The following is a 27,843-nucleotide window of genomic DNA, read 5'->3' as shown; positions in this document are numbered from 1 at the left end:
GCCCAAGAGAAGCCACAAGGAATTACAAAATTGTGCGCAGCAGACAGACGACAGCCAACAGCAGACGGCAGCGGGGCCCAAAGATACAGTACAACGTTCCAAGTCGGATCTTTTCTTTGCTTGTTGTACTTTTTGTGTACCTTGTGTGCCTTGATCAGGTGCCGCCGAGCGATCCATGAACACTTAGCAAAGCAAAGCCACAGCTACAGCCACAGCGAAGAGATGCTGATGATGCCAAGTCAACTGGACAGCAAAAGGGGGCGAGGTAAGGTGCGGCGATCGCGATGCGTGCGGCGCGATAAGAAGCCGATGCAAACCATTAATTAGGAGCTGCAGATACCTGCAGATTTTGTCCAGTTCGCAACGTCGAAAATTAAGGCTTTAATCGTGCATGAAAATACGTGAAACTTACGCGTCCTCTGTCCTCTGTCCACTGTCCATCGGTCATCATCATCATCATCATCATCATCGCCATCATCATCATCGTTGTTGGCATCATCATCGGCATCATTCACAGCCCACAGATGCAACGTGATCGCGATAAGATAAATCGCATACAAATTTGCCTTTATGCAAGAGCGCCGAGTGAATCCGAATTATGATTATTTATGCAGGGTATCAAATGTGCCTCGAATGCGTGTGTCAACAACCCAAACTCTGTCATTTATTTCAATGAAAACAATCAACAGCGTCAGCTCTCAACTCTCTCGTCTCACATTAATCGTCCGCCAATATGTCAATGTCGATGCCTTTCTTGCTCTGCTTCCATAACCTAACCCATTTCACACTCACACATTTGCACACGGCAGACACACACACACACACACACACCAGTAAGAACATTATAATTCAGCCATACACAGATACGCAAATTATCAGTGTTAACTGTAAATGCAGAAGATATTAAGGCAATATGCGAAATGTGCATACTCTGTTAATTACTTTAATGAATTTGTTGATAAATTTAATTAAAAAAAATTAAGATTGAAATATAATATTATTAAATCAATTGAGCAACAAATCATGAAGCAACAATTTAAAAATGCATTCAATTTAAAATTCCTATAATTACAATAATTAAAATGCATTCTTATAACTAGAATATATTTTATTCAACGTTGCACAAAATAAGTTGAGCAAATATATTTTCATTTTAAGATATTTTGCTTTAAAATATTAAATTGTCTTTTAATTTTTTGTACATAAACATTATGACGTATGAAATCTTAAAGGGACAATACTCTTTATTTGTCTAGTACTCCAAGCTTTTTAGATCTTCAACTACCAACTGTTTCAAATAATATTTAATAGAATTAATTTTTTAGTATAACACAATTGTCTGCTGAAAGATGAAGCTCACTTAACTCTTATCCCTTTTTTATGATACTTAATTAGTTTCCTGTAAAAACAAAAATGATCAATAAAATATGGCTTACTATATTTTTACAAACTTTATTAGAATATGAGTATAATAAGAAAGCAAAAAAAATACTTTAAGTAGTTAATAGAACCAGTTTCACACAACATTTAAATAGCCGCTTAAGGGTATCGGAATAGTTTGATTACCTGACTGCAATTGTCAGTTTCCAGTTGTCGGTTGTCGGTTTGACAGTTTTTCTCCCTCTTTTGGGATTTTTACTGCGATTCCCTGGATGTCATCTCCTCTCCCTCGGTTGATCGGAATCTCTATCTGCATTGAAGCGCGAAAATTGCAAACCAATGTTGTTTTGACAATGTGCAATAATTTGTAGCCAATTTTATGTGTCTACCGGCGGTTCAGCTTGGCTTGTTTCGGGTGCCCCGAACTCGCCCCCATCCATTCAATACAATACTACATACTAGGTATATAGCTAGAGCCCAGTGGGTAACGAGACCCCGGGCCACATGGACCGACAATTTATGGCTGCTAAATTAGCAAGAAATGGAAATTAAGAAAAATGTTGCTTTTATTGCAAACAGTTGTAGTCGTCTTCCAATAAAAGCATATTTATTTATACACAGCTCCGCTATGGACATGGCTACGAGTTGAGTACTGAATTGTTATTGTAGCTGTATCGCAGACGTTTATGACTTTCGATTCGTTGGAGGCTAATGAGGCAAGTGCTTTGGCTTGCTTGTGGCTGGTGGCTAGTGGCTGGTTTCTTGATGCTTGATGCAACCATTGGGTGGCTGTTCGAATAATTGACGAGGCAGTCAACAGCCAGAATGGATTCGAGATTCACATAGTAGAGACCTGAAAGAGTGAAAAAGACTCTTTAAGCAATTGCCTGATTTAGTTCGGGGCGCTGATATATGGCCGAAAAGTTCAGGTGGAATTGGTGGATTGGATGATAAGCTGCGGGGGCAAGCACTTTGATTTGACTTTGAGCCTCGCAAACTTCAAACTGTGGCAATTTTTTGATGTAGGTACAACAAAATGTTGCCCACAAAGCGAAAATGTTATTTGGGTCCAAATTAACTCAGGGCCGGTTCAGCGCAGCAAACTCAGCGGGCGATCAAATCAAGGGCGCAATTAATAGTTACAGATAAATAGAAAATTTATATCAAATTTATCGTTTTATTTACCTTTATATATTTTTATTCATGGGTAATCTTTATTGCCTAATAATAGACACTTTTCTTCAACTTTTGTTACAGCCCTGCTCTCAGCCAAGTTAGCGTATCTATAAATAAAAAAAGAGCCTCTCTTTTGACACTAAACTGACTTGTTAACCGAAATATTTACGTCGGGTGGCGGTGTTTAGACCAAATGACAGCCGACCCGCAGCTGCAGGGCCAATCCTAACTCTCCGCAACCCCTAAGACAGACTTTAACTTTCGCTCAGCAACAACAGCAAAAAATAAGAATTCAATTGAAAGTTTAGCTTAGTGGGTGGATATGGAATGGTTTCATCCATTACGGCGTAACAAATCCCACAAACGAAATTGATAAAAAATAAAAGAGAAGAGAAGTGAAGAGAAGAAATATATTTAAGCCCGTAGAAAGTAAAAGGGAAAGAAAAGTTTTTAATATTTGACGTGTTTTTTCTTTCATTTGGTTTTTTTTTTGCGCAAAACTTTTTGCATTGAAATAGGTACATCGAAGTCAAACTGTGATGAGGGGCGGAGACCAGTTAAGGCGCACGGAGGGGAGCAAAAAAAAATTGAAAAGGGTTTAACTTGCGCTTGAACTTTTTTGCGCCTTTGTGCCGGTTAACCTATATACGTGCAAGTCATATGTGTAACTCAAAGATACTGACTGAAAAAAAAAACAATGAAAAAAGTTACAAAACACAGAGATACAGATACATATTGAGATTCCTTTTGGTTCGTTGATTGCAGATCAAAGACGCGTCGACATCGACATCGACAACGGCATCGACGTTGGCGGCATTCCGCCTGCTAATGATTGATTGTAAATTTTGCTAATTTAAGCAATGTGAATTTATGTTGGTAGACGCGAATCACAGCTCCACACAGCTCACACTCACACTTACACTCATGGTAGATAGACAGACTCACAGCACGCAGCTTGTTACTGGACGTTGACTCGTTTTTTTTTTCCTCTCTTTTTTCGTGGGGGCCCATCAATTTTATTGCGCATTTAATTGATCATAAAAATTATTCATTCATTTCTACAAAGATTGCAAAATCAGCAATAATACAACGCTGTGGGCCCCGTGGACTAAGAATACCAAGTGCAACAACAACATCGACAACGTGAGCCACGAGTATACAAAAAATTGTGATGATAGTGCGACGCTATCTATAAAATATGCATGAGTAGAAGAGACAAGCTTGGGAAAAATGAAGGCGGCTAAATTGGGTTTAAGCTAAAATTCCAATAAAGCAATAATGTAAAACGAGGGCATTAAAAACAGTTTGTTGACTAACAAAGTTTAAATTAAATTAGAGAGAAATTTATCGATACACATGAAATGGTCAATTAATTTGCATTGATTACAAAGTATTGGTAGATGTGTGGACAAGTATTAGTGCACATTCAGTGCTAAGCGTGTTAGGAGCTTTGAGCTTTGAAAGCTTCCCATGCATGTGACCTATAGGTGAGCCACAAATTAGCCAAAGCGAAGCACATCGAGAACAAGTTCACTTTAAGTATGACTTTTAGTGGTTATTACTGTGTCAGAACACGAAACTACACTTTAGCCAAGTTGCAATAAAGATTTAATCGCGTTTATTATCTGCAAATGTCATAGACTCCAACCAGTATATTCTTAGTATCATCACCTTGTTGAATTTATTTATCAAAATGCCATTTATTTTAATTTATTCAGCAACTTTCCAACCCGCTCTCGTGTGTTCTTCTTTTTGTTTTTTTTTTGTTTTATGTATGTCTTGCGAATTTCTTAAGTATTCTGGATACTATGAAGCGAAATGCTCCAGTAAGCAGAATGAAAAAAAAAAACTGTGGACTGTGCGATGAACCCACTCTTTCTGATTTAGATACTGATATTGAATTCCGGCCAATTCCGGGGACCACGGAGACATGGTCAGCGCGGAGGGAGCTGAAAATATGTTTGCTGTTTATTTACGCCCCAGTTTCTGTATCAAATGTCAAGGCGGATGGTTTATGACTTATCAGCCATATACTACTCATAGTATAACCAAAAAGAAACTGCTGCCGTGCAAAATTTCAGCTATAAAAATGCAAATTAAATGATGTATAAATAAAAAATGCTGGGAGTGTTTTTTTTTTTTGTTTCGATTATCATTTTTTGTTTCGATATATTTATATAATTTTTGTCACTTTTTTGTTTTTTTTTTTGGCTATAAACTAGAAAACATAAAGTTACCAATAAAAATCAGAATACAAGAATACAGTTATAGTTATACAGCTAAAATATATATTTACAACGACGAGCACATTGCGAATATCAATATGAAGAGTTATAGCTACCAGATACATGTATCTGCACATGTCTAGATATAATCAGTCGATTTATGCTTTTCTATATTTCGTTTTTACACCACACCACACACACTCTCACTCACACCCACAAATGTGACATTTTGTAGAGTTAATATGGCTGTATATATTGATGGGATAAATTCGTTTGTGTGTGTGAGTGAGTATGTGTGTGGGTGAGTTCGGGATTCGAGCTAATTAACTTATGGACTAACATAACTTATGAGGAGAAGAGTTTACGATTTAAATACATTATTATTACTGTTATTTGTTGATAGGACAAATGATGGTGGCAAAAGTGTCGTAAAATTAATAGTTCGTGTTCGTATTCTTCACATACTCGTATATAATAATAATATAATTGAAGCTTAATCAAACAAAATATCACAATTATTAAACAAATAAACGTACAATTTAACATTTAAGCGGGAGTTTAAATTGGATCCTAACTCAAAAGATTTATTTACAATTTTACACAGGCTAACAGTTAACTAGTTTCTTGCTTTTGGAATGCATTCAGTTGAACTTGAAGAGTGAGTGAGACAAATAGAGAAAGAATGAGAGAGGAAGAACTAAAACAGGCGTAACAAACAACAACAAGGTAGATTTTAATCGCATCCAACTAATCTGTAGCACTGTTCAAGCTCAGTTCTCTTTGCTTTGCTTTGCTTTGTTCGGTTCTGTTCTGTTCTATTCTGTTACATGTTTCCTCTATTTATCTGCTGCATTGCTATGTTGTGTCTGTCTGTCTGTCTGTGTGTAGTTTTAGCTGTAGCTGTGAAAGCGCATTTGTTAGTTTGATTTTGCTGAATGCCTTGGCCCAAGTACAAGACACGACACGAATCGAGAGTTTGGGCCAGCGGCACACGTGCGAATCTTTTTCTCTATTTCACTTGAGGATTTTCTAGTTTGTGAGGTCGCAACTCTCAGCAAAATGCAGCCTGGGAAATTGTTGCATAGGGGAAACTTTCAAAGTGCCTCAGCAAGGTCACACATTGCCAATTTACTAATTTTGTCGATGGCGCAGCCAACTTAATAGTGCAGTGCTGCCAGATCGTTGAAGTGCTGGGCTGCCTGGCAAGCTTTTCACTTTGGTTTATCTTCTGGTCTGACCTTTGTCAAAAGTTTTCGCCTTGCTTTTCTGCATGCTGCTTGATCTTTTCGCCTTCGACAACTGTGTGAGCAACTCTGGCTAATCGGCACGTGTAGCTGGCTCCTAAAAACTAACTGTCTGTTTGTGTGTGTGTGTGTGTGTGTGTGTTGCAGCTGCGACGTATCCCAGTAACTGTCTGTTGCCGGTCTAGAGCTGTGGCTCTGACTCTGACTGACTCAATGCAATGGCCCTGACGCTCAGCTCATGTCGCACTTTTTTTTGTCTATGTTGCTACAATTTTCTTTTCATTTTTCTTTTGTTTTTCCTGCTCTTCGTTCGCCCGTTTTGTTTTTGCTCCTAGACATGAGCTCTCTGATGTTGCCTATTTTCTGTGTCCCACACACACACGCTTGTTACTGTAAAATGCAGCAGTTAAGATGAACTAACGAGTGAACGTTGCAACAACAAACGAAATCGACAACAACTACAGCAAAAGATGGTGGTACGTAGAGAAAATAACAACAAAAACAAAAACAAAACAAAAAAAAGAAAAAGAAAAAGAAACAGGCAGAGGAAAAAAATTGTTTTGGGCCTTGGCTGCGTCTGCTACGTTGCGTCGTCTGTCTGCCCCCTTTTGTTGCCAACTGGTTGTTGCATGCAACATCAATTTTCTGAATCTTGCTACGAGCCAGGAAACTGAAAATAGCTGGCCGTAAGAAAACAGAACAGGGCCAACAACAATTGGCTCGTCTCGTCTCGCTCTCTCTTCCCCTCTCGCTCTTTAGTTGCCACCCGCCTCTGCCCACGACTATTTGGTATTTTACGGTTTACTGTTGTTGTTGTTGTTGCTGCTGCTGTTGCTGATATTGTTGTTCATCTTTCTTTTACTCGTTTGCCCCTTAGCTGTTGCATTTATTTTTGTTGTTGCCGTTTGCTGCAGCTATTTTAACATGTAACTAGGCTTTTATCGCTAAACGCTTTTCATTTGCATATTGACTGTGACTTGTGACTGTGGCTCACATTGCATTTGCTAGGGGGAAGCGTGGATGAAAGCTTTCTGCAAAGCTCGTAAGCCTCATGTCAATTGTGGGGTTCAAAAATAACGAGTTTAAAACACAAACTGAATCCTATTCAACAAAAACTGAGCTGCGGGGCTTGAATCTTTGATTCCATGTCGCTGGTTGCATTCAAATGAACCAAACTGAACTAAATCCCATGGCGAACTTCTGCTTTCGATATGTAAAAAAATAATTGCATTGTTTTTGTTTCTATGGAGCTTTAAACTGCACTTGAACTTGCTGTCAGCCTGCTTCTCACTCTCTGACTTACTCTCTTTCTCTCTCTCTTTCCCTTTTTGCCCTTTAGGACTCCTAGCAAGCTTTTAAGCTGCGCCTAAAAGCTCTAAACGATCTCACTCATTCTTCCTCTTACTTCACCATTGCTCCCACTCACATGTGCAGATTACGCGACGCCGGCGTTGGCTGCGACGCTGACTGCGGCGGCAACGGCAAACTCTGCTGCTGTATGCCGCCCGCTAACGGAATCATTTGCGGCGAAGCGTTCGCTGCTGCGCCAACGCCAGCTGCGCTGCCACCCATTAGCAGCGCTGCTTGTTGTTGCTGCTGCTGTTGATTGTTGTTGTTGCCGCGATGCGATTGCTGCGTCGATGGCTGACGTCGAAAGCTGCCCGGCTGCAGCGGCGGCGGTGGCAGCATAAACTGCTGCTGATGATGCGGATGCGGAGGATGCGAATGCGACGACGACGTCGGCGGCGGCGCTGCATGCAACGGCATTGGCAATGGCAGCTGCTGCTGCTGATGCACATGATGATGATGATGGTAGGCGGGATGATTGATGGGCGCGTGGCAAGGTTGCGGGGCACGCTGGCCATGCGACGACGATGAGGAAACATCCGGCAGAGCAAAGCGCAACTTTTGCCAGAATAACTTGTCGCCCCACTGCAGATACGTGTTCGTCTTCAGATATAAACGCAGATCGGGATCCAGTTCCTTCTGCGGCACCTCTCCTAGCACAATGACAATAAGGCGACGCCGACGATCGCGCAACACCGATTGATGCGCCGACTTGAACTCGAAGCGACACCACTCGGACTTGATGAAGTTCTCGGAGACAACCATGATTGTGCGACGACTGCTGTCGATGGCCTGGACAATGGTTTCGGGCAGATAACCGCCCACGGGGAAGTCACGCTGATGCAGGCACAGTTTGTAGCGTTGTTCGCCCAGCTCCAGCATTGGTGCCAGCTCCTCGTTGACAAACAGTTCGTCCTTGGAGGAATATGAGATGAAGGCATCGAACAGTTTTTCACGTTCATTCTTATCCACATCTTTTTGGCCGTTGTAGAAGAGTCGCACACCGAAGCGCGAGTGACACCAGACACGCATCTCCTGCCGGAAGATGAACACCAACAGCGTGCAGATCATGATGAATATAAACGCAGTGAGTATGGCCACCAAGATGGGGATATAATCCTGTTTGGGTGGCTGGGTGAGTATCATCTTAGTGGAGGTCATGTTGCCACCGATGGCATCTCCTGCTTCACCAGCACGTTCCGCATAGTTGAAGCTGTTGTCGAGTCCCAGCTGCATTGTTTGGCTGCACTGCACCACAGACAGGGAATCAGCACCGGCGGATGCCGCATAGATAGCCATTTGCAGAGGCTGCTCTTGGGTGCCATTCCCGGGTAGCTGGCAACGCAGCTTTTGACGATCTTGCACATACTCATGACGTCCCATGTAATCGCGCAGCTTGTCAATGAACTCGCAGCGACAGCTCCAAGGATTGCCAGCGAGACGCAGCTCGTTGAGGTAGCTGGGCAAAAAGTTCCACACGGCGAATGAGGTAATGGCATTGTGATCGAGTCGCAGTATCTTCAGATGATACAGATGGGTAAAGGTGAGTGTATCAATGCTGGCAATGGCATTATGCTGCAGATAGAGTTCTTGCAGATTGTCCAAACCCTGAAACTCATTGCCATTGAGTTGACGCAACAGATTGTTCTGCAATTGCAGTACCTCCAACTCGAGTAACCCATAGAAGGTGCGATTGTGCAGCGTCTCGATGCGTGAATGATTCAAATGCAACACCTTGAGGCGCTTACGACCGATGAACGCATGACTCTGCAGCTCGGTGAATGTGTTGCCATCCAGATACAATTGTGTGGCATCCATGGGTATGTGGGAGGGCAGCGTGCGTTCGTAGCTGGCACGACTGCAATCGACAACATTGGAGGTCCAGGACTGATCGTGATAGCAGGAACAACGATCGGGACATTCCATTTTGCAGTCGCAGGCCTGAAAATCGCAGCAGTGGCACAGCGCAAAGCAATGCGATTCGTATTTGCAGAGAAAATCATTGGACTTGGCCTCAATGAGCGAGACATGCGTGGCGCCGCGTGCATACGATAATTTGCAATAGATCTGATCGAGATCCATGAGCTGCGGCTGTGTGCGTGACTCGCGATTGATCTTCTGCAGCCAATCGAGATTGCAATCGCATTGGTACGCATTGTGTCCAATATAGAACTCGGGTATCTCGCGATCCTCGGCGATCGGGGATAGCCTGAGTGCATTCGGTTCCAACGTGGTCAGCTTGTTGCGTATGAGATCGACACGTGTGAGATTGGGCTTCTTGAAGAACGTATACGGTTGGATTTTGCTAATCTGATTGTCATTCAGATACAGCACCTCGACGCTGTTCGGTATCGAGTTGGCGGTGATCTCCGACAGCAAATTGTAGCTGGCATCGAAGGTGGTCAGGCTCAGCTCATTGTCGTACTCAAAGTAGTTGCCCAGCTGGGTGATGCGATTGGCACGCACATCCAGCCACTGCAGTCCGTAGGGTATGTGCGAGTAATCGAATTTCTCCAACCGATTACCCGATATATTCAGCCAGACAAGGTTGTTCAGTTCTGTAAACAAACCCGCAATGCTCTTCAGCTGATTGCCATCCAAGCGTATGGCCTGCAGTTGAGTGTTCTTCAATAAAGCTCCTGCTTCAATTGATTTCAGTTTGTTGCCGGATAAATTAAGTATCTGCAGTGCACGCATGCGATCGAAGACACCACGGCGTATGTGTGTTAGCGAATTCTCCGTCATGCGGAGTCCGTAGAGATTCTCCAGTTGTGTCACACTCGTATTCTCAATCTGACTGATCATATTCTCGCCCACATCCAAAGTCTTGAGCAGTGGCACATGCAACAAAGCCTCAGGCACCGCTTGCAATTTGTTGTCATTGAGATGGAGATCCTGCAGCTGTGTGCAATTGATCAGTGATCGTGCATCCAGTTTGGCCAGTCGATTGTAGTCCAGTGACAACACCTGCAGATTGTGCAGTCCTTGTAGAGTGCGCTGCTCAATCACCGAGATGCGATTGTTGGACAGAATGAGTGTGTGCAGATTGCTGAGATCGGCAAAGATGCCAGCGGGCAGCTGATCAATGTAGTTCTCTTCTAGCTTCAAGATCTGTAGACTGGCCAGGGGGCGAAAGATGTGCGCTTCCAGGCGACTGATTTTATTGGCCGACAAATCGAGTTTGACCAGCTGCTTCAGACCCACAAATGTCTCCACATTGATCCACTGTGAGTTGAGCTCGTTGTTGGCCAGATCAAGCACCAGCAACTCGGCGAGTTCACTGAAGATGCCAGGCGCCAAAACGTTAATGGAATTGTTTTTCAGATAAATCTCCTGCAGCTGCTTAGTTTCGGCAAAGAGTTCGGGGGGCAGCGAGGTCAGACGATTGGCTGAAAGATCGACGACACGCAGCGATATGAGACCCTCGAACGCTCGATCGGCCAGAAAGCTCATGCTATTGCGTGCCATATTCAAGTGGGTCAGACGCACCAGCGCCGATAACATGGCCGACGGCAGACTGATCATTTTGTTGGCACTCAAGTCCAGCGATTGCAGCGTCGAGCCGCAAACGCGCGACTTCCTCGAACTCAACGAGGCGCCAAAGTAAAAGTTGCTTATGTCTTGGATTTTATTGTACGATGCATTTAGATGTTGCAGCGACTTTAACGGACACACCATGCCATCGGGTATTAGCCAAATGTTATTCAGACTCAAGTCGAGACGTTCCAGTTGCCGAAACTCGACAAAACTATTCGATGCCATCTCCAGCGACATCGTTGACCAGTCGCCATTGTGAGTGCGTATCGTTAGATTGCGCAGTTCGTGCAGTCCACGAAATGAACCATCTGTGAGATTGCCCAACTTGCAGTACTCGATGGTCAGGTCACGTAGCTCGACCAGCGATCGAAAGCTATCGGGACTGAGACTGCTCTGGAAGAACAGAGCATCGCTGCACTCGAGGCGTAATCGCACCGTGTTGTGCGGTTGGATCACACTGAAGTTGGTGTTCTCCAGCTCCGAGTTGATGGTGCGCAGATGACAGACCAGTGTGATGTCGTGCTCCCCGCCGCCGCTCCAGCGGCATTCGTCGGGTGCCTGGTACAACACCGTCTTGCTCAGTGCCGCCCCAAAGATGGGCATGACACAGCTGGCAATGAGGACGTAGAGCATGTGGCTGGCCAGCATTTTGTATGGTTATTGTCTCCGGTTTTTGACTGGAGAGGATGGGGATACTATGTGGATTTTGTTGCAATTTTGTTGTTGTTGTCGCGGGGTTATTTGCAGGCCATTTTTGTGGGATATTTTGGAATATCTTTTATCGAATTGTTGTTTGCACAATCCACGAGAGCGTGTAGTAATAATAAAACACACAGAACACCACACACACCATCTACACCATATAATGGTAGTGGCTATAAACTTTTTTTATATGCTATTTTTCTTTAGATTTCCTCTTTCGCACTCATTCGATTTGTTGGTATTTTTAATTTGATTTTCTTGTTTGTTTGTTGGCTCATTCGCGCTGACCGTAATCCAAGTGGGGGGTGCGATTGCGACTGTGATACTTTTTTTTATTTCGACTTTGATAAATATTTTTTCTCTATTTCGTACAACTTGCGAGCACTCGTCTCATTCATTACTTCGTTTCACTTCGTTTCGATTCGTTTAACCGACAACGCGTGCGCTCTGCTCGAAGTCAACTCAAAAACTGATCGCACTGAGCAAACGTCGGAGAGCAGCAAGTGCCGCTGAGATCCGACTCAGCAAGCTGCCTTTGAGTGAACTCGCGTTTTACACTCAAATTATGCCTCTGGGCGAGCACTCAATGAACACGCACACAAAGACTGTGGCACATTGAGAGCGTTGCGTTCCGTTGTGTGTTGGGTGCGCAATGCACTGGCACATTGTAAATGAGTGAGAGAGAAGTACCTGAAAGGAGGGTGAGCAAAACAAACACTGCGCGAGGCGACTACGAATGTCTATGCAATGAAAACGCAAACGCAAAACGCAACGCACAATAGTCGCAATGCACAGTGGGCCGAGTATTGACAATGTTTTATTGCCCAGCCGAGTGTGGGCTGAGGAAAGGCAAAACGGATACCGTGAGAGAGTAGGAAGTGGCTCTGTCTGTAAGACGATCGAGGAAGTAAGATCGAAAGATAAACAGGTGATCTCCCAGGCTAGAATTTGAGCTGGATTTGCGAAAGATGAGCACAGAGATAAGCTAAGAGCTTGCCATAATAGAATGCCTGAAATAGAGCATCTCAAAGATGCATCTACTAATGTAATATTATAGAATTCTTTTGTTTTCTTATTGAACAATGAGTTCATGCTTGTTAATTTGCAATACATACTATGCACATACCCAATGAAGAGAAAATTAAATTAAATATAACAGGTGAAACATATAAAATGCAAATATTAAAGTGGTTAAATTGATATATGTTTTATAAATAGTAAGTTTTGGAATTTATAAAAAATCGTATAACTTTCAACTAAACTTTAGAATTATCTATCTTGAAGTAATGATACATTAATACAAAAATATTGCATTAAAGTGTAGTAAAAAATCGAAAAAATAAGTATTTTACTTAAAAAATTCGTAGAATTGCATTAGCATTCAACAAATATTATAGAATGCATACATACTCTTCAATGGTACTCAAAAAAATACTTTACAGTAAAACTTCTATAATTCTTTCAAAGTTTCATAAGTTTAGAAGCTTTACATTAGAAGTTTTTGAGTTTTTTCTCCACTTCTAGATGAAATTATATAACATCATTTAAAAATTGTTTTCTGAAATCATAAGTTTCCATATATTACCCCAATTAATTGGCAACCTGCTACTATTTTGTACCACTGTGCACTGTGTGTCTCCCTCGTCTGTTTCGTTGAGCGTCAACGCCAAGCGAACAATTTCCAATGAGACATTGACACTCGTCACACCGGTTAGACGAGTTTCCTTTGATCCAAATGAGCTACAATCAAATTGAGTGAGTTTCATATTCAGCAACTGAGCGTGAGAGTGAAAATGTAAATTGACAAAGAGAGCAAAAGAGAGAGTGCAGTTTGCTGAATATCACCAAACACAAAGAACTAAATTGAGCGCAATGTGAGTTCGTGAGACTTGTGAACTGTGAGCTGAGACTGTGGTGTGTGATCTGATCTGGAGGCGAATGCGGCTTAAGCGACGAGAGCAAAAATAATAATAAAAAATTATTGAAATCAATTGTTAATGCAGGCAATGTCAGTTTGATATACGCGCCATACGTACACACATAAAAAATTGACTGATTTTTCTTGATTTATGAGAGCAGTTGCGTTGGGCCTGCCTTTGCCTCGACTCGACTTGACTCGACGCTTTTGATCGCTGATCGTTGATCGCTCTTGGACCTGACCGGCTGGTCAATCAGCCAACAAAGCTTGCAAGCTGACGAACTGGCAAACTGTCGATCTGTCCGTCCGTCTGACTGTTGGTCGTTTGCTTTGTTTGCTCAACGCGCTTACTCATTTTGATTTGGTACAAAATGGAACGGGGGCTGATCTGTTTGCATGATCGCTCCATATGACTTTAAATACACTTTCAAACTTTCCCAAAATATTTGTAGTTTGTGTACCTGTTGACGCCGTTGTTGTTAGTGCCACGACAGGTGCTGCCGCTGATTAACCAAACACATCACCCGGGTGTACACACAGTCTCCTCTCTCTCTCAGTCGGTCGGTTGCAAGCGATGCGTATCTGTCAGCCAGCCTGTTAGCACAGTCAGCTTCAGTCTCGAGATCTTCGTGTGTTCTCAGGAAAACCCACACCAAAAACTCAAAAACTGCAGGTAGCCTACAAATTGTTGAAAGTTGACCGTGTGCAAACATCTTCGGCATGTTCGCGTTCTCAGGTACATTTCACCTTAGCCGGTATCTTTTGGCTAGGATTTTGTTACATCCAAAGAGCACCAGCAGAACGAGAACGAAGAGAACCAGAGCCAGAACCTCAATTGTTTGTTCCTGCTTTACTTCGTTTTTTCTTTTGTGTGTGTTTTATCGATCGATCAGGCCAGTTGGGTGTAAGCCAGGAAGTGCTACAACAAAATTAGGCTAAGGCCTTTCCATTGCACAATCTCCGCACAATGTCAGACAGTTCCTAAGGGTATCTAGGTATGGGTATGGGTAAGGTAATCGCATACCGGTCTCTCTGGGTCGTCATTGATTTGATTTGATTAGATTAGTTGAGTTCAGTAACATTTGCCTCGATGACGGATCACTGCTATTATTCTCAGTTCTTCTCCGCTCCCTCTCCCTCCATTACTGTTCACAATTTGCGCAAATTATTTTTCTTTGTAATCGTTTCGCTTGTCTTGGGCTTTATTGTATTGCCCAACCGACGAACCAAGTGTTTGCTATGTATTCGTGTATATTGTAGGTGCATATTGCTCATTGGGTCACATTCACATTCACAGTCTCAGTGTCGGAGTTTCTCTGTTTCCTCCCGTCTCAATGCCCCTTTCCCACTCTTATTATGACTCACATAATCTGTAGATACTTTACCAGCTGCTATCGTGCCGCTTGCGAAAATTATTCGGCGTATTGTAATTGCTTTTTTTTTTCTTCTTTTTCTGTTCTTTATCAATGACAATGAACGCCCCAACGAATTGTGGAACAATTCAAGTCCATAGACAACCCTAAAATTGTACATTGTCGCTAGCTGAGTAGCCGACTTCAATAATCTTTTATATCTCTGGGGCATATTTAGCTTATCAGCTAGATGAAAACGATCCATTCAGCTACTGACACATCAATCAACTGCTTCCTCAACGGAAGTTGTCTTGAAAATAAGGTACAAATCTTTTATTAGGTGTGGCATGAACTTCAGATTCACATTGTTTTGATTCTAAAATAAAAGAAAAAAAATGAACAAAAACACTTTTTCGTATTGATCAGCAAAAAGTTGTGCTTGGAAATTGTAGAAGTTCAACATTTATGCTGTTATGTCAGAAAGTAAATGTTTGATTTTTATATTATATAAGAAAGTGCTAAGAAAAAACTTTAAACGTGTTAAATGACAACTTAAAAGCAACAAGATACTCTAATAAATGTTAATTTGCAGCTTGAGCTTAAAATTGTTATGCTTTCAGATATCGGTGCATGCCTAATAGACCGACAATTAACACCTAAGCTCAACACACTTCTAAACTAATAAACTTATTGTATTACAATTAACAAAAACTTGACGGGCAAATAACAGATGGTTGATCTACTTTGAAGTAGGTTATTTGATAATAATTCTGAATTATATTTAAGATAACAGATTTAAAAACTTGTATATACATATTTCACTTAAAAGCAAAGATTGTGTAGAAGAAGCTTAATTAGCGAATATTTTTTGTTAAGGTCATGAAAAAGTTTAAAGAAAAGCTGGATGTGTTTTTAAATTGGATATTTACTGAAACTGAAATTGCTTAACCAAACTTAACTTAAATAAAATTGAAATATATTCTAACAAATTATAAAGAAATTACTTAATTACTTCAATTAGTGAATTCTTGACCAAAACATTTTCAAGGTCAAGAAAACATTTGTTTGCTTTTAGTAACCAATCTAAAAAAAAAATGTCAAAGAAAAGCTAGTTTTCTTGTTAAAGTTTCGTATCAAGACGCCGACTTCCTGTGCTGATTAAGACAAACAAAAATTTCGTCATTTCAATTAATATGTGTCATAGCAATGGTATTCGTCAGTGAGCAGATGAATGAGTTCCAACAACTCTATCTTTTGCTGCATGCTGTGTCGCTCCAACCCTCTCTTTCGCGGTGATTGCCTCTGTCTCTGTATATTTGAATAACTCGGCATTGTTCTTAATTATAAAGCGTTGTCATGTGAGCTTGCCATTCATTCAGCATTAACATCAACATCAACATCAGCTTCGGCTTGAGCTGGAGATGGCGGTCGGCTTGGCTCAGCTGTTCTTTATGTTCTTTATGGCTTGACGCCTAATAAAAATTAATTTAATTTGTCTGTGTATAGCCGTAGTAACCATCACAGTGTGTGTGCGTATGTGTGTGTGTGTGTGTGTAAAGTATCTTGTGGGTGTGCAGTTAACGCTTATGTAAACAGATTCACTTACAGTTCCCTCGTATCGTATCGCATCGTATCTGCTGCCAGTGCAAAACATATTAATTAGCATTTCCAATTTCGTATGCATATCTTTTTAACTATCTCGTGATGCAACGTTGCACAAACACACACCAAGAACACCAGAGAGCACCCTGAGTATTTGCTTTCGCATTCGCAGTCAGATTCTCAGTCAGAGCTTTGCTCTGGTCAGCGAATTTTGTATTATTCATACATATATATTTTTCTCTTGACTCATTTTGTTTAGTTCTTTTATTGTTTTTGTATATTTGCGACTGTCGCTTTGGCATTGCGTCTGGCGCGACTTAACGAGAGCGTAAAAGCGAAAACATCAAAATAAATAGCTCAAAAAATTAACAAGACAGCGTCGCTTTTTGTCTGGTCTTGAGGCCCTGACTGACTGACTGACTGCTAGACGGGCACAGACGGACTGACAGCCGCCGTGGCAACTAATCGAAACGCGTTGCAGCTGCCTCAACGGCAACAGCAACAGCAACAAACGGCGACTCCAGTGCTCAGTCTCAATGGTTGCCTGCAAAGTGGTTGCCCAAGTTGTTGCACGACAAGAGCTTATAGATATTTTTAGGCGCGAGTGTTTACCTACAATGCGCTCTCAAAAACTTGGCAGCACGACTCAGCTCACTACTTGCCTCTTGCCTCTTGCCCCTTTCCCTTTCCCGCATGCCGCATGCCCCAATACGCTTGCTGGTTGCCTGTTGCCTGGCTTTTTTGCGTTCCAACTGGACGCACATAGAAAGAGACAGCGACAGGGAGACTGGCGTTTGTCAGAAGACGCGTTGAGACGACACGGACAAACAGGCAGCTCGAACAGAGAACAGAGACCAGAGAGTGAAGTCAGACTACGCTCAGTCAGTTGTATTTCTATACGTCGACGTCTCTTTGTTGTTTTTGGGCCAATTGTTAGCCAAAGGGCAAAATGAAAGGCACACAGGAGTCGTCGAGGCACACAGGATACTCAGAGTAGCTCTCAACTGGTAGCTCTCTATAATTTGATGAACAAACAACGACAACGAGCAAATGCAAAACAACCTTGATCCGACTGATCATAGTATATATAGTATAGTCGGACACTACACAAGCTGACAACGACCATCAGACCATCAACATATGCAAAACGCGGACATACACAACAATAAAGAAACGCCCTGGCTCTGATCTCAGATCGTAAAAAGAAGGCGGCCCACGACGAACTATAGTTATTCTCTTTATTGTCTGGGCGGAACGCACTTGAAATTAGCATAAGCAGACCAAAGCTGATTCATTTCTCTCCATTAGAATTAGTCAAATTATACAACTGATTCACTTGCTAAATACAAAAACAGAAAACAGAAAACCGACTGGCAAATAAATGCTATTCAATAGATTCACAATTAACAAAGGGTTTACCACAAGTCACAGGAAATGGTCTTCCAGCCTATTCATGACTATTTTATCTACTCATCGGACTGTTTGCTTTATGCTAATGTTGCTGCTGGTTGTCGACGTTCTAGGAGAAAAAGCATATAAGAAAAAGAGTTCTATAAGTCCAGGCATTCGATTCAATTAACTTGTCGCCATTTGTTGCTCACTGACTGACGAGACACATCAAAGCGATGAGATCAGTGGACACGAAACATTGTGAATGGAATTTAAAAATATATTTATTAGATTAGTTATGCCCAAAATGTTTCCATTGATGCGGCCAATTGTTTACGAAAGAAAAGCAAACGACCGAATTTAAATTCATAATGCAATAAATTTTATGCTTAAGTGATACGCAAAATTCCAAAATTAGTTGGAGAAGAAAAAGCTCTAAACAACTCTAAAAAAATCTTAAGCTGTCGAAGAGAAATATTTACATATTGTCGAGACTTTTGGGTCATCTGAAAATATATTAAACAAACTTTGTTTAATAAATTGTTTTTATATATTTGTATAATTGAATAGTGATTACTTATGTTCTTCGTATTCGATATAATTATAAAGCCAACTCTGATAAATATTTTTTTCCACTGTATAAATATTTACATAAATTCAACAAAGGCTCGAAAATCAAAGTCATCTCAGCAAATTGACTTCAATATTAAATTACTTTTAATTGCCAATTAACAACTGATGATTTAAAAAATGTTCAAGTATAAACAAATAACAAAAAAAGATTTAAGTAATCAACGAAACAAATTTGCCAAAATTAAGAAAGCTTGACGATAATTCCCAATAATGCTTTAAGCAAACAAAGCTCACAAAATAATAGAAAAGACAAAAAAAAAACGATTCTATAAATATTTAAATAAATGACGCAGTTAGTTAAGTGAACAAGATAAAACACACAATATTAATTATCTTCAAATTGAATCAAATTACTCTACTTAAATTTAATGATTCGAAATACTTTAGTTACACAAAATTTCACACTATGTGCATATAAGACAAAGTCAAATGCCCAATTTAGATTCTTCCAAAAAAATAAAAATACTTCAACCCATGACTGACCTAAAAAAGCCAAGAAAGGTCTAAGCTTAAAATCTAATCAAACACTATCTACCCACAATCTTAAATAATGAGCGGTCCCCAAATCTTAAAGTGCACTATATCTCACTAATATGTCATCAATTTGCAACTAAATGCAATCAAAAGTAAACAAAACAGCGTCAAAACTGTTAAAGATAGATAACCGAGAACGAAGAGCGACAGAATCGATAGATGAAAATACCGAAACGATCGAAAAGTCTGACTGGAATCACTTTTTAAAGTTCCATAGACACACACTACTGCCATATATTTTCGTATGTGGTTGATGAGTGCCCAAAGTGAATCAAGATCGAAATCAAGAAAACGGATCACAGATTAAATTACCATGTTTGTTCTTTCAGCTCACGATCTCCATCTCTTCTACCCATCTCTGTCTATGTGTCTTTTGTGAACTTTGCTTTTTTTTTGTTTCGACTGCTAATTAAAAGCGAGTAAAACACAGTCGAATCAAATAAATTTCTAGCCCAAAAAAGGGTAATAATTTCACAGACATTTCACATAAATAACATCAATAGAGCGCACCGGGTCTCTGAGAGAGGTCGCTCTTAGCTCGACTTGACTTGAGTTGACTTGGTTTGTTGGACTTCTAGGAAACGTGGGCCAAACGTTTTTCTAAACATTCTTTTTGTGTCTTCGGTCTTCGGTATTTGTTTTATTCTCCCTCTCTCTGTCTTTTATCTAACACCCAAGAGAAAAGAAAATAACAAAAAAATAAACGTATAAGAAACATCATTAACATGTCGTAGATACGCGCAGAGATTCGAGTTTGATTCTTTTTGGCTGTATTTTGTTTTATATCTAACTGATTAACAATCGACAGACTGTGTTGCTGTATTTGTAGTTGTTGTTGTTGTTTCTGATGTGAAATGTTATTGTTGTTGTTGCTGTTGCTGTTGTCTCATATCAGTCAGTCAACGCGTCGCAGCTCAGTTTGAGTGAGGTTGCAGTTGCCCCGCATAGACTCAAGTCTCAAGATCTTCAAAAAAAAAAAAACTCTCTTGTACCTCGATCTCGATCGCTTGGTTGTTCAATCGAGTACACCCCCACCTCCTCTCCCTTGATCATTCCCCTTCGTGTGAAGCTGCATGGACAGGGCAACTGGGCAACTTGTGTAGCTGAAATTTCAACTGTTGCGTGGAGAGGCAGCAGCAGGTTAACACGCCAGCGCAGGTTAAACTGACCCGAAGACCGGACCGCATCTCTTTTGTGCGGTTGTGGTTCTTCTTGTTGTTGTAGCTGTTGTTGTTGCTGTTCCCTTGGCCCGAACATTTTTGATTGCTTTTTTAATGTTTCCAATTTATACGAATCATTGTTGTTTCTTCGATTTTTGTTCCTCTTCTTTTTTTTCATAGCCTGGCTATGAGAGTCCATAATTTAGCCAGCACACAGAGCAGAATTGAAAGAAAAATGCTGAGAAAAATTACAAAATAAATAGCAAAGTGTGTGCGCTTAGCGCGTTGTTTTTTCTTCTTCTTCTTGCTATCGTTCTTTCGACGAGTATTTGCCATGTTGCTCACTCATTTCAAATGTCATAAAGTCAAATGCTGCTTTGTCGGCATCGAGATCGGAATCGGCATCGGAATCGACATCGACTCATCGATTTCAGTTACGCATTGCGGGCAATGTTTTTAATTAGACAGTTTTGATGTTGCGTCAATTGTCAATTGGCCACAAAAAGGGGCAACAAGTTGGCTGCAACTTAGACGCCTGGGCCTAAAAAGGCGACGACGTTGTCGCCAACTTTGGCCAACAAATCTGTGTCAAGCCATGGGCAACATTCAACAGCAACAACAACAACAACAACAAACATTCAATATCAAACATCCAAACGTGCAACAGGCAGAGGCAACAGGCGGATGATCTGAAGCGCGACAAGTGATTGCCATCAGTTGTCAGGCCGCTATCGTTGATCACAATGTCAACAGCAGCCACCACAGCACCAACAACAACCACTACAGCAACAGCAGCAACAACAACAACAACAGGCACTCAGTCAGACTGGCGGCAGCATATTCCCGTGGGGAGCTGCATTTAAAAGGCATTTAAGCCACAAAATCTCAAGACCAGAAGCAGCAGCAACAGAAGCAATATCAACCGTTGCCGCTCAACAATTACAAACAAGTGAATCGTGTCGCAGCTGAACCACCGAATAATTTATATACTTACAAATATCAAACGAAAAACTGACAAATTTGAATCTAATTGTTGACAATTCAATTAATATTATTTCTCTGTCTCAATTGATTGATGAATGTTAAATAGTTGATTGCTTTTTGGAATTTGAAACAAGAAAATTGGGTCACAATGCCAAGATAATCTTATAAGTAAATTTAAAAAAGTTTTTTATATATAACTCTTGACACATAATTTAGATATTTATTTATGGGACAAGCTTTGTTCATTAATAGATCACTTAATAAAGATTAAATAAGGAATAGAAAATGGAAATTAAATATAGAACAAATCCATCATTTATAATTAGATCTAGTTCTGAATGAAATTTTATGATTTATAAAGAATTCGTTATATTTTTCATTAGAAAAAAATCCATAACTCTTTGCATGATTAAATAATATTAGGCTTCTTAAGTTTAACCATATTTTTTTTGTAATAAAATGAGAAAATAATATTATATAGATTAGAAGTACAGAATTGATTATAGGACAAAGAACAAGCATTTAATAAAAACATATTACTTTAATGCATACTTTTTCGGAAAAAGAAAGAAAAAATACTATTATGTAGCTTATATTGACAAAACTGGGATTAGATTGAAGATTGGAATAGATTTAAATTTTTGAATCATAAACAGACTATGTTAAAATTGAATTTCACAAAGAATTAAATAAATAAATATTTAATAACCATCTTTATGCACTTGCTACTACCATTTATCGCTCAGTGTAATTTCGTTGAGGTCGTAATGCAGTTTTGCGATAAGTAAATAAACTCGATTGTCGCCTGGTAAATGTAACTGCTTGGGCTGGATGGATGGCAGCTTGAGATGAAGGGCATATCGTTTACTGAAATGCTTAATTGCAGTGCATGGCACACACTTAATGACAAAGTTATCGTACCCCATTTGGCCAAAGGGTTTTGCACAAATGCCACAATAAAGCTCGAAGACGCCGCCGCCTGCTTTTTGTCTCTCGACATTGTTGTTGTTGTTGTTGTTGTAGTATCAGTTGTTTTTGTTGTTGTTATTGGTAGAGCAGCAGCAGCAGCCTTAGCTGTTTTTAGCAGCTGGGAGCCAACTTTCGTGACATGACAATTTCGATGACGACAACGACGATGATGAGCCGCTGCTGCGCCCCTTAGCTCAAGAGAAGCTGAAGCTAAGGCTGAGGCTGAGGCTGAAGCTGATCAAGATCAAGGCAACTGCAGCGATTGCGACTGCATGATGATGTTGTCGTTGACAGTGACGACGATGTGGATGACGATGACGATGACGACGACGACGACGACGACGCACGTTGACGATATGATAGACGCACTCATCACATCAGATCACATCACATCATCTGGCGGGACGTGCGCGTTGATTGTCACAGCGTCTTTCATGGGCTACTGAAGCTGCAGCTACGGCTACAGCTATTGCTACTGTTACTGGTGCTGCTGCTGAGAGGCATGCGGCATGCGGCCTGTGGCATGCGGGCTCCACTCAACGTTCAACGAAAATTGCAATTTGCCGTCATTTTGTAATGAGGGAGCGCCGACTTCGTCGTCGTCGCCATCGTCCACGACGTTGACGCTGCTCGAAATTATGGCAAATTGTTTATGGGGTGTTTAAATGGCCAGCAAAGTTGTTGTTGTTGGTGGTGGTGCTGTGGCAGCTGTTGTTGTAGCAAGTTGACTATGCCAAGCAAAGCTATAATTTTACTTGTAAATAAATTCACGAAAAACCAACAACAGTTGCTAGTGCAAGGGGAGCGACATGCCGAAGGGAAAGAGAGATTAATAGAGAGAAAGAGAGAGTGAGAGGGCGGCGGATCGAGAGAGCGAGACGGCTGATAATAGTGGACCCGCCTAACGCGTTCGCTTTGATCATTAATCATTCGCTCCCTGGCAGCGGACAGCGGCAGCAACGCCTGCAACGAACCAAGTCAACAGAGCAGAGAACCCTGAACAGAACTCTCCTCCTTGCTGCTCTCAGCCTCAGCTTCAGTCTCCGAGTGCGTGTGTGTATTTAACTAACTCATTATAAATAAGCTGGAATCCCTAACATGCAATTAAATAACGTGGGTCTAATCCTAATGAGACGACAGGCACTATGTCATGTACTCAACGTTGTTCTTTTGCCTTCTCCATGTTGTTTCGCTATTCTCATTCTCATTCTCATTCTCTCTCAACTCCCAACTTGGCTTGGCCATGCAACATTTGCGTTTGCGCATGCTCATTTCCCGTAGTCGACACAACAAACACCAGACACAAACAACAGACCTTGCCACGCATGAGTGAAAGCTGCGATTTAGAGAATATTCTGAGCGAGAGTGAGACAGAGAAAGAGAAAGAGAAAGGAAGAGAGAAACCAACACGTGTTCCCCGAGCCAATTGCAAAAGGCATGACTTATTATAGTCAGCTCAACAAAAAAAAAACCCAAAATTAATCATATTTGTGGCTTCACAACCTCCAAAGTACATGTGTTTCTATAGTGATTCTTTTTCTTTTTGCTTTTGCTTGTAGCTTGTGTGTGGGCATTCTAGGAAAGTCAAAAGCGATGATTTCAGCAGCTCCCAAGTCTTTGGTCTCTGACAGTCTCCGAGTTCAACGACAGCAACACTGTTGAAATATATCAGTTCCATTATCAGCTGGCAGAGGAAGTGATCGAATTTCTGACAACTCCGAAAGTTGCCTCAAGTCAAACGAATTGAATGAATGTGTAAATGTTGTTCGGTTTCTTCTTCGTCATCTAACAAAGGTATTTTTAATTGACACATAAGAATTTCATAATTGCTTGGCCATCCATTATATATGTTAGATTCGTATAACAATCAATTTCACTGGCAGCTGCTGAAAGTGAAAATGCACAACCGAAATACATATCGAAATCTTTCAGTTTATTAATGTATAAATAGATCTTTGTGTGGTGTTTAGAGATAATTATTAATCTATAAGCTTGCATAAGCTGATATCTTTCTTTGAAATTTATAATACTTAATCCTAACAAATAGCAAGTGAAATCATTTATTTTGGGTAGTCACAGATACTTTATAATTTGGTTATACTTCAAAAATTTGATGCTAGTACATGAAATTAACTAATATATATTGGATATTAGTGATTTATATTATTTAAATATTCTTATTAATACTTTAATTTTTTAAGTGTTCAATATACGAGCAAGAAAATGTCTGATAAATATGTAACAGTGAAATATGAAATAACTTCTTGGTAAGGAATATTTCGAAAATTGTTGGTTTTATATTTAACTTTGTTTGGGGTTATTTACTTTATATTTGATGATGCTGATATATTTCCAAATTCAGTGTATGTATATGAAATAACTTCATATATTTTGTATTACTACTCTCTTAGGTTAAAAATAAAAGAGTAAGAAGGTGACTAATATAGTTTTAGATATTTCAAAATGCAACAAGTTTTCAGTAAAGAATATTTTGTAATAAATAATCTAAGATTCTTTTTATTGTACTATTATTTGAAAGCAGGAGTCTGAAGATTTAGAAAATATAGTATTATATTGCTCTCTAATACCTCTAACAGAATCTATTCTTTTGCATGCTTAAGAACACTTTCATTTACAAGTTTACTTCATTCATTCTCGAAAATCTGTTGTAATACTTTTAATAATCCCGGTCTTTCACACAACTACTGAGCACCTTTTATGTTAGCACAATATATTGTAGTTGGCTCATAAACTTGGCAGCGAATTGCCAAATATTGCAATACTAATCTGTGTCCTTGTGTGTTAACTGTTTGTTGATTTTAGCACTGAATTTAGGCTAAATCCATTCTTGGTAAGAGAAACCAAACTGGCAATGATGCGTTGCACTTTGTGTTCTCACGTGTAATTAGGACTGACAAACCTCCAGACAGTCCCGAGCGATGATGCTGTTCAGTAGCTTAAGTTGATCCCTGTTCCCGATCCAAAGGGCGAACACCTCAACCCACGCACATCGGTTGAAACTAATGAGCCGCGGCACTTACGAGCTGCGGGACTGTCTCTGTTGTAACCCTCTGAGTTTAGAGGCCTGTCAAATTCCTAAGAAAATCTTTTATGATCTCTCGCCCGAAAAGACGAATGTGTAATACGTAAAAAGAAACCCTTGCCTCTGCTTGCAGGCGGCACACTCTAATTGCTACGCGTATATGGCAACCATTTTAAAGTGGAGACGAAGGGCTATAAAACTTATAACCGCAGGATTTTCACTGTCAGCGCAGCCATTAATCCACTCAGTCGACAGAAGGCAATGGCAATGGCATCAGACGGGTTTTCAAGTCCCTCTCCCTCTATCTTAACTACTTGGGTAACGCCCTTGTAAAGATCCAAAGGTGGAGCTGGAATTGGAAATTGAAGCAAGTTCTAGTTCAGACAGAGAGAGAGAGAGAGAGAGAGAGAGACCATTGACACCGCTGTTGGCTCTAATAATTTCGTTCATTATGAATTAATTTAATTTGAACAACGGTCGCCACTTTTTTTTTTTGTTTTGAAGGGGGTCGCTGAGGTGGGAGAAAGAATGAAAAGGTTGCCCTCGAGAGCACAACGGGTGGGCGCCACGGATTGTGTCAAAGATATGCGACGCATGTGGCGCAAAGTTCCGCCAAATGCACAGTTGGTAGTCGTCGGTCGCCGAGTTTTGGTCATTGGAATTTTTATACAAAACGAATATATAACCCATTTTCTACAGGTTTAAATGCGGCATCGAGTTAAGTTGTGAGAAATCATAATGCTGCTTCAAAAAGGTCAAACGCAAAATTGGCTCACAGTTGATAGTTTTTTCTTCTTTACTTTTTATTTTGTTGTGGCAGTTTCCAGTAGTATGCCCCAGCCAAAAGTTTATCTGAGAGTCGCGCGCGTTCTCAATGCTTCCCCGTTCTCAGAGACAGAGACAAACACGGCAGACAGGCAACGTTGCGTGTCTGGCCGGCTTTGACCCAAAATAAAGTTGGCATTTTGAGTGTTTTATTGCATGGACACAAGTTTCAAGCAATCAACAAAGCGACTGATCAAATGCAAGATCATCCCAATGGACAGAGTACCATGCAATACATTCAGACTGCGTCTGAGAGACTCAGAAACTCAGAGACTTGAGAGAAATATGTTTATAAACATGCACATTTGGCACGCGATCATCAATTTTCGATGCCTACAACTGCGTACTTCAAGATACTTTTACCATTTACCATTTTGGGCCCTCAACAGCTCCTCTCATCGTTATCACTGTGCAACAAAGATGATTTAAAGTGTTTTCTTTTTCTCTGAGTTGCTTGTTGTTTTCTTCTTCTTCTTCTTCTCCTTATTCCTACATTTATTTTTACGCGATGAATAATGAGAGGAGGTGCAACTAAACATTTTTCACGAGCAGCAAAGTTTTTTTTTTAATTTTGTTCATTGCAATACATGAAAATTGTGTTAGGCACTTTAATGTGTTGCTCATAAAATGTTGACTTAAATTTACGAATTCCATTTATTCACAAAATATGATTAAAATATTATGAATGATTATTGCACTAAAGTTCTACTCCAAAACTAATAAAAGGTATGGGAAAAGATTTAAAGTTTTGCTTGTATTATGTATTAAAAATATGAATAAACTCAATAACATTGAAAGGAAAAAATATATATTTTTTCCGAAATATAAATATTTAGAACTGTTCATAATTAGTTTTGTAATATAAATCTAAAATTCTATAATAAATATTATTTTACAAAAAATAAAATAGATCTTGAAATGTAAAATCCTCTCTAAAAATCACTATATTCCGCCATATTCTCAAATATTGTTCATTCATTCATTTCAATTGCCAACAGAGTGTTCCTTAGATATACCAAAAAACAACACAAGATTCTAAACAAAGGAGAATTGTACAGAAATAGCTGAGAATAGAAGAAGAACCTGATATAACATATTAATTTTAGTTTAAGTTTCTGCAAATTCATCATGCTTATGTAGAGAATGCTCTCGAGGGAGTCAGTAAACTCGATTGTATAGAAATAGAATGTTATAGGATGGGATAAGATGTGGAATGGGATGGTTTGTTGTTAGCAGGGTTCGTTGTGTTGTGTTGTGTTGCGTTGCGTTGTTGAGTAGTGTTGATTCTATACCTTAATTGTTACACAATGATCGCGCTGAATCTGCGGCTCGTTGGTTCCCAATTATAAAAGCCGATTAGATAACCAACGAGCCCCAAAGCGAGCCACAAAACCAGCGAGTGGCCCATCATCATGTTTTATTATGCCAGGCAGCAGCCTCCTGTGTGTTGTTTGTGCTGTGCTGTGCTGTCTGTCTGTCTGTCCGTCCGGGTGTGCTGTGTGTGTCGGTGCTGTTTTTGGATTATAATACCCGAAGAGCAAAACAAGAAAAAGTTTCGACTCATTCGCTGCCATTTAGAGCAACAATAGGAGCAACCGGCGAAATGTAAACACACACCGGAGAGCAGCGAGTGCTTTACGGATCGATACGAAAATGAGCAATAACCAAAAACTGTACCCCCAACCCATGGATTTGCTGTGGAGGATCGAGCAATCGATCGACCTTCTCTCTGTAGAAACCACCAGCAGCAGCAGCAACTTCCACTGCCACTGCCAGCAACAGCAACAGCAACTGTGGCAGCGGCAGCAACAGCACCACCAACA

The 27,843-nt window shown here is 40.4% G+C and overlaps 2 protein-coding genes across 2 annotated transcripts; both read right to left on the bottom strand.

Annotated features, from left to right (window-relative positions):
- Positions 1 to 4,722: 4,722 nt before the first annotated feature.
- LOC117569016 (toll-like receptor Tollo) lies at positions 4,723 to 12,067 on the bottom strand. The gene has a single exon (XM_034250004.2). The coding sequence runs from the start codon at positions 11,555 to 11,557 to the stop codon at positions 7,448 to 7,450; it is 4,110 nt and encodes a 1,369-aa protein (XP_034105895.1). The 5' UTR covers positions 11,558 to 12,067; the 3' UTR covers positions 4,723 to 7,447.
- Positions 12,068 to 19,587: 7,520 nt separating this feature from the next.
- Positions 19,588 to 20,530, bottom strand: LOC127565577 (uncharacterized). The gene is made up of 2 exons (XM_052004772.1): positions 20,032 to 20,530; positions 19,588 to 19,705 (listed from the first exon to the last, which is right to left on the bottom strand). The coding sequence occupies exons 1-2, from the start codon at positions 20,396 to 20,398 to the stop codon at positions 19,680 to 19,682; spliced, it is 393 nt and encodes a 130-aa protein (XP_051860732.1). The 5' UTR covers positions 20,399 to 20,530; the 3' UTR covers positions 19,588 to 19,679.
- Positions 20,531 to 27,843: the final 7,313 nt, after the last annotated feature.

This window comes from Drosophila albomicans, chromosome 3 (assembly GCF_009650485.2).
Source record: "Drosophila albomicans strain 15112-1751.03 chromosome 3, ASM965048v2, whole genome shotgun sequence".
Lineage (NCBI taxonomy): Eukaryota > Metazoa > Arthropoda > Insecta > Diptera > Drosophilidae > Drosophila > Drosophila albomicans.
The sequence above is the reverse complement of the archived record's forward strand: the minus strand, read 5'-3'. Positions and strand labels throughout refer to the sequence as shown.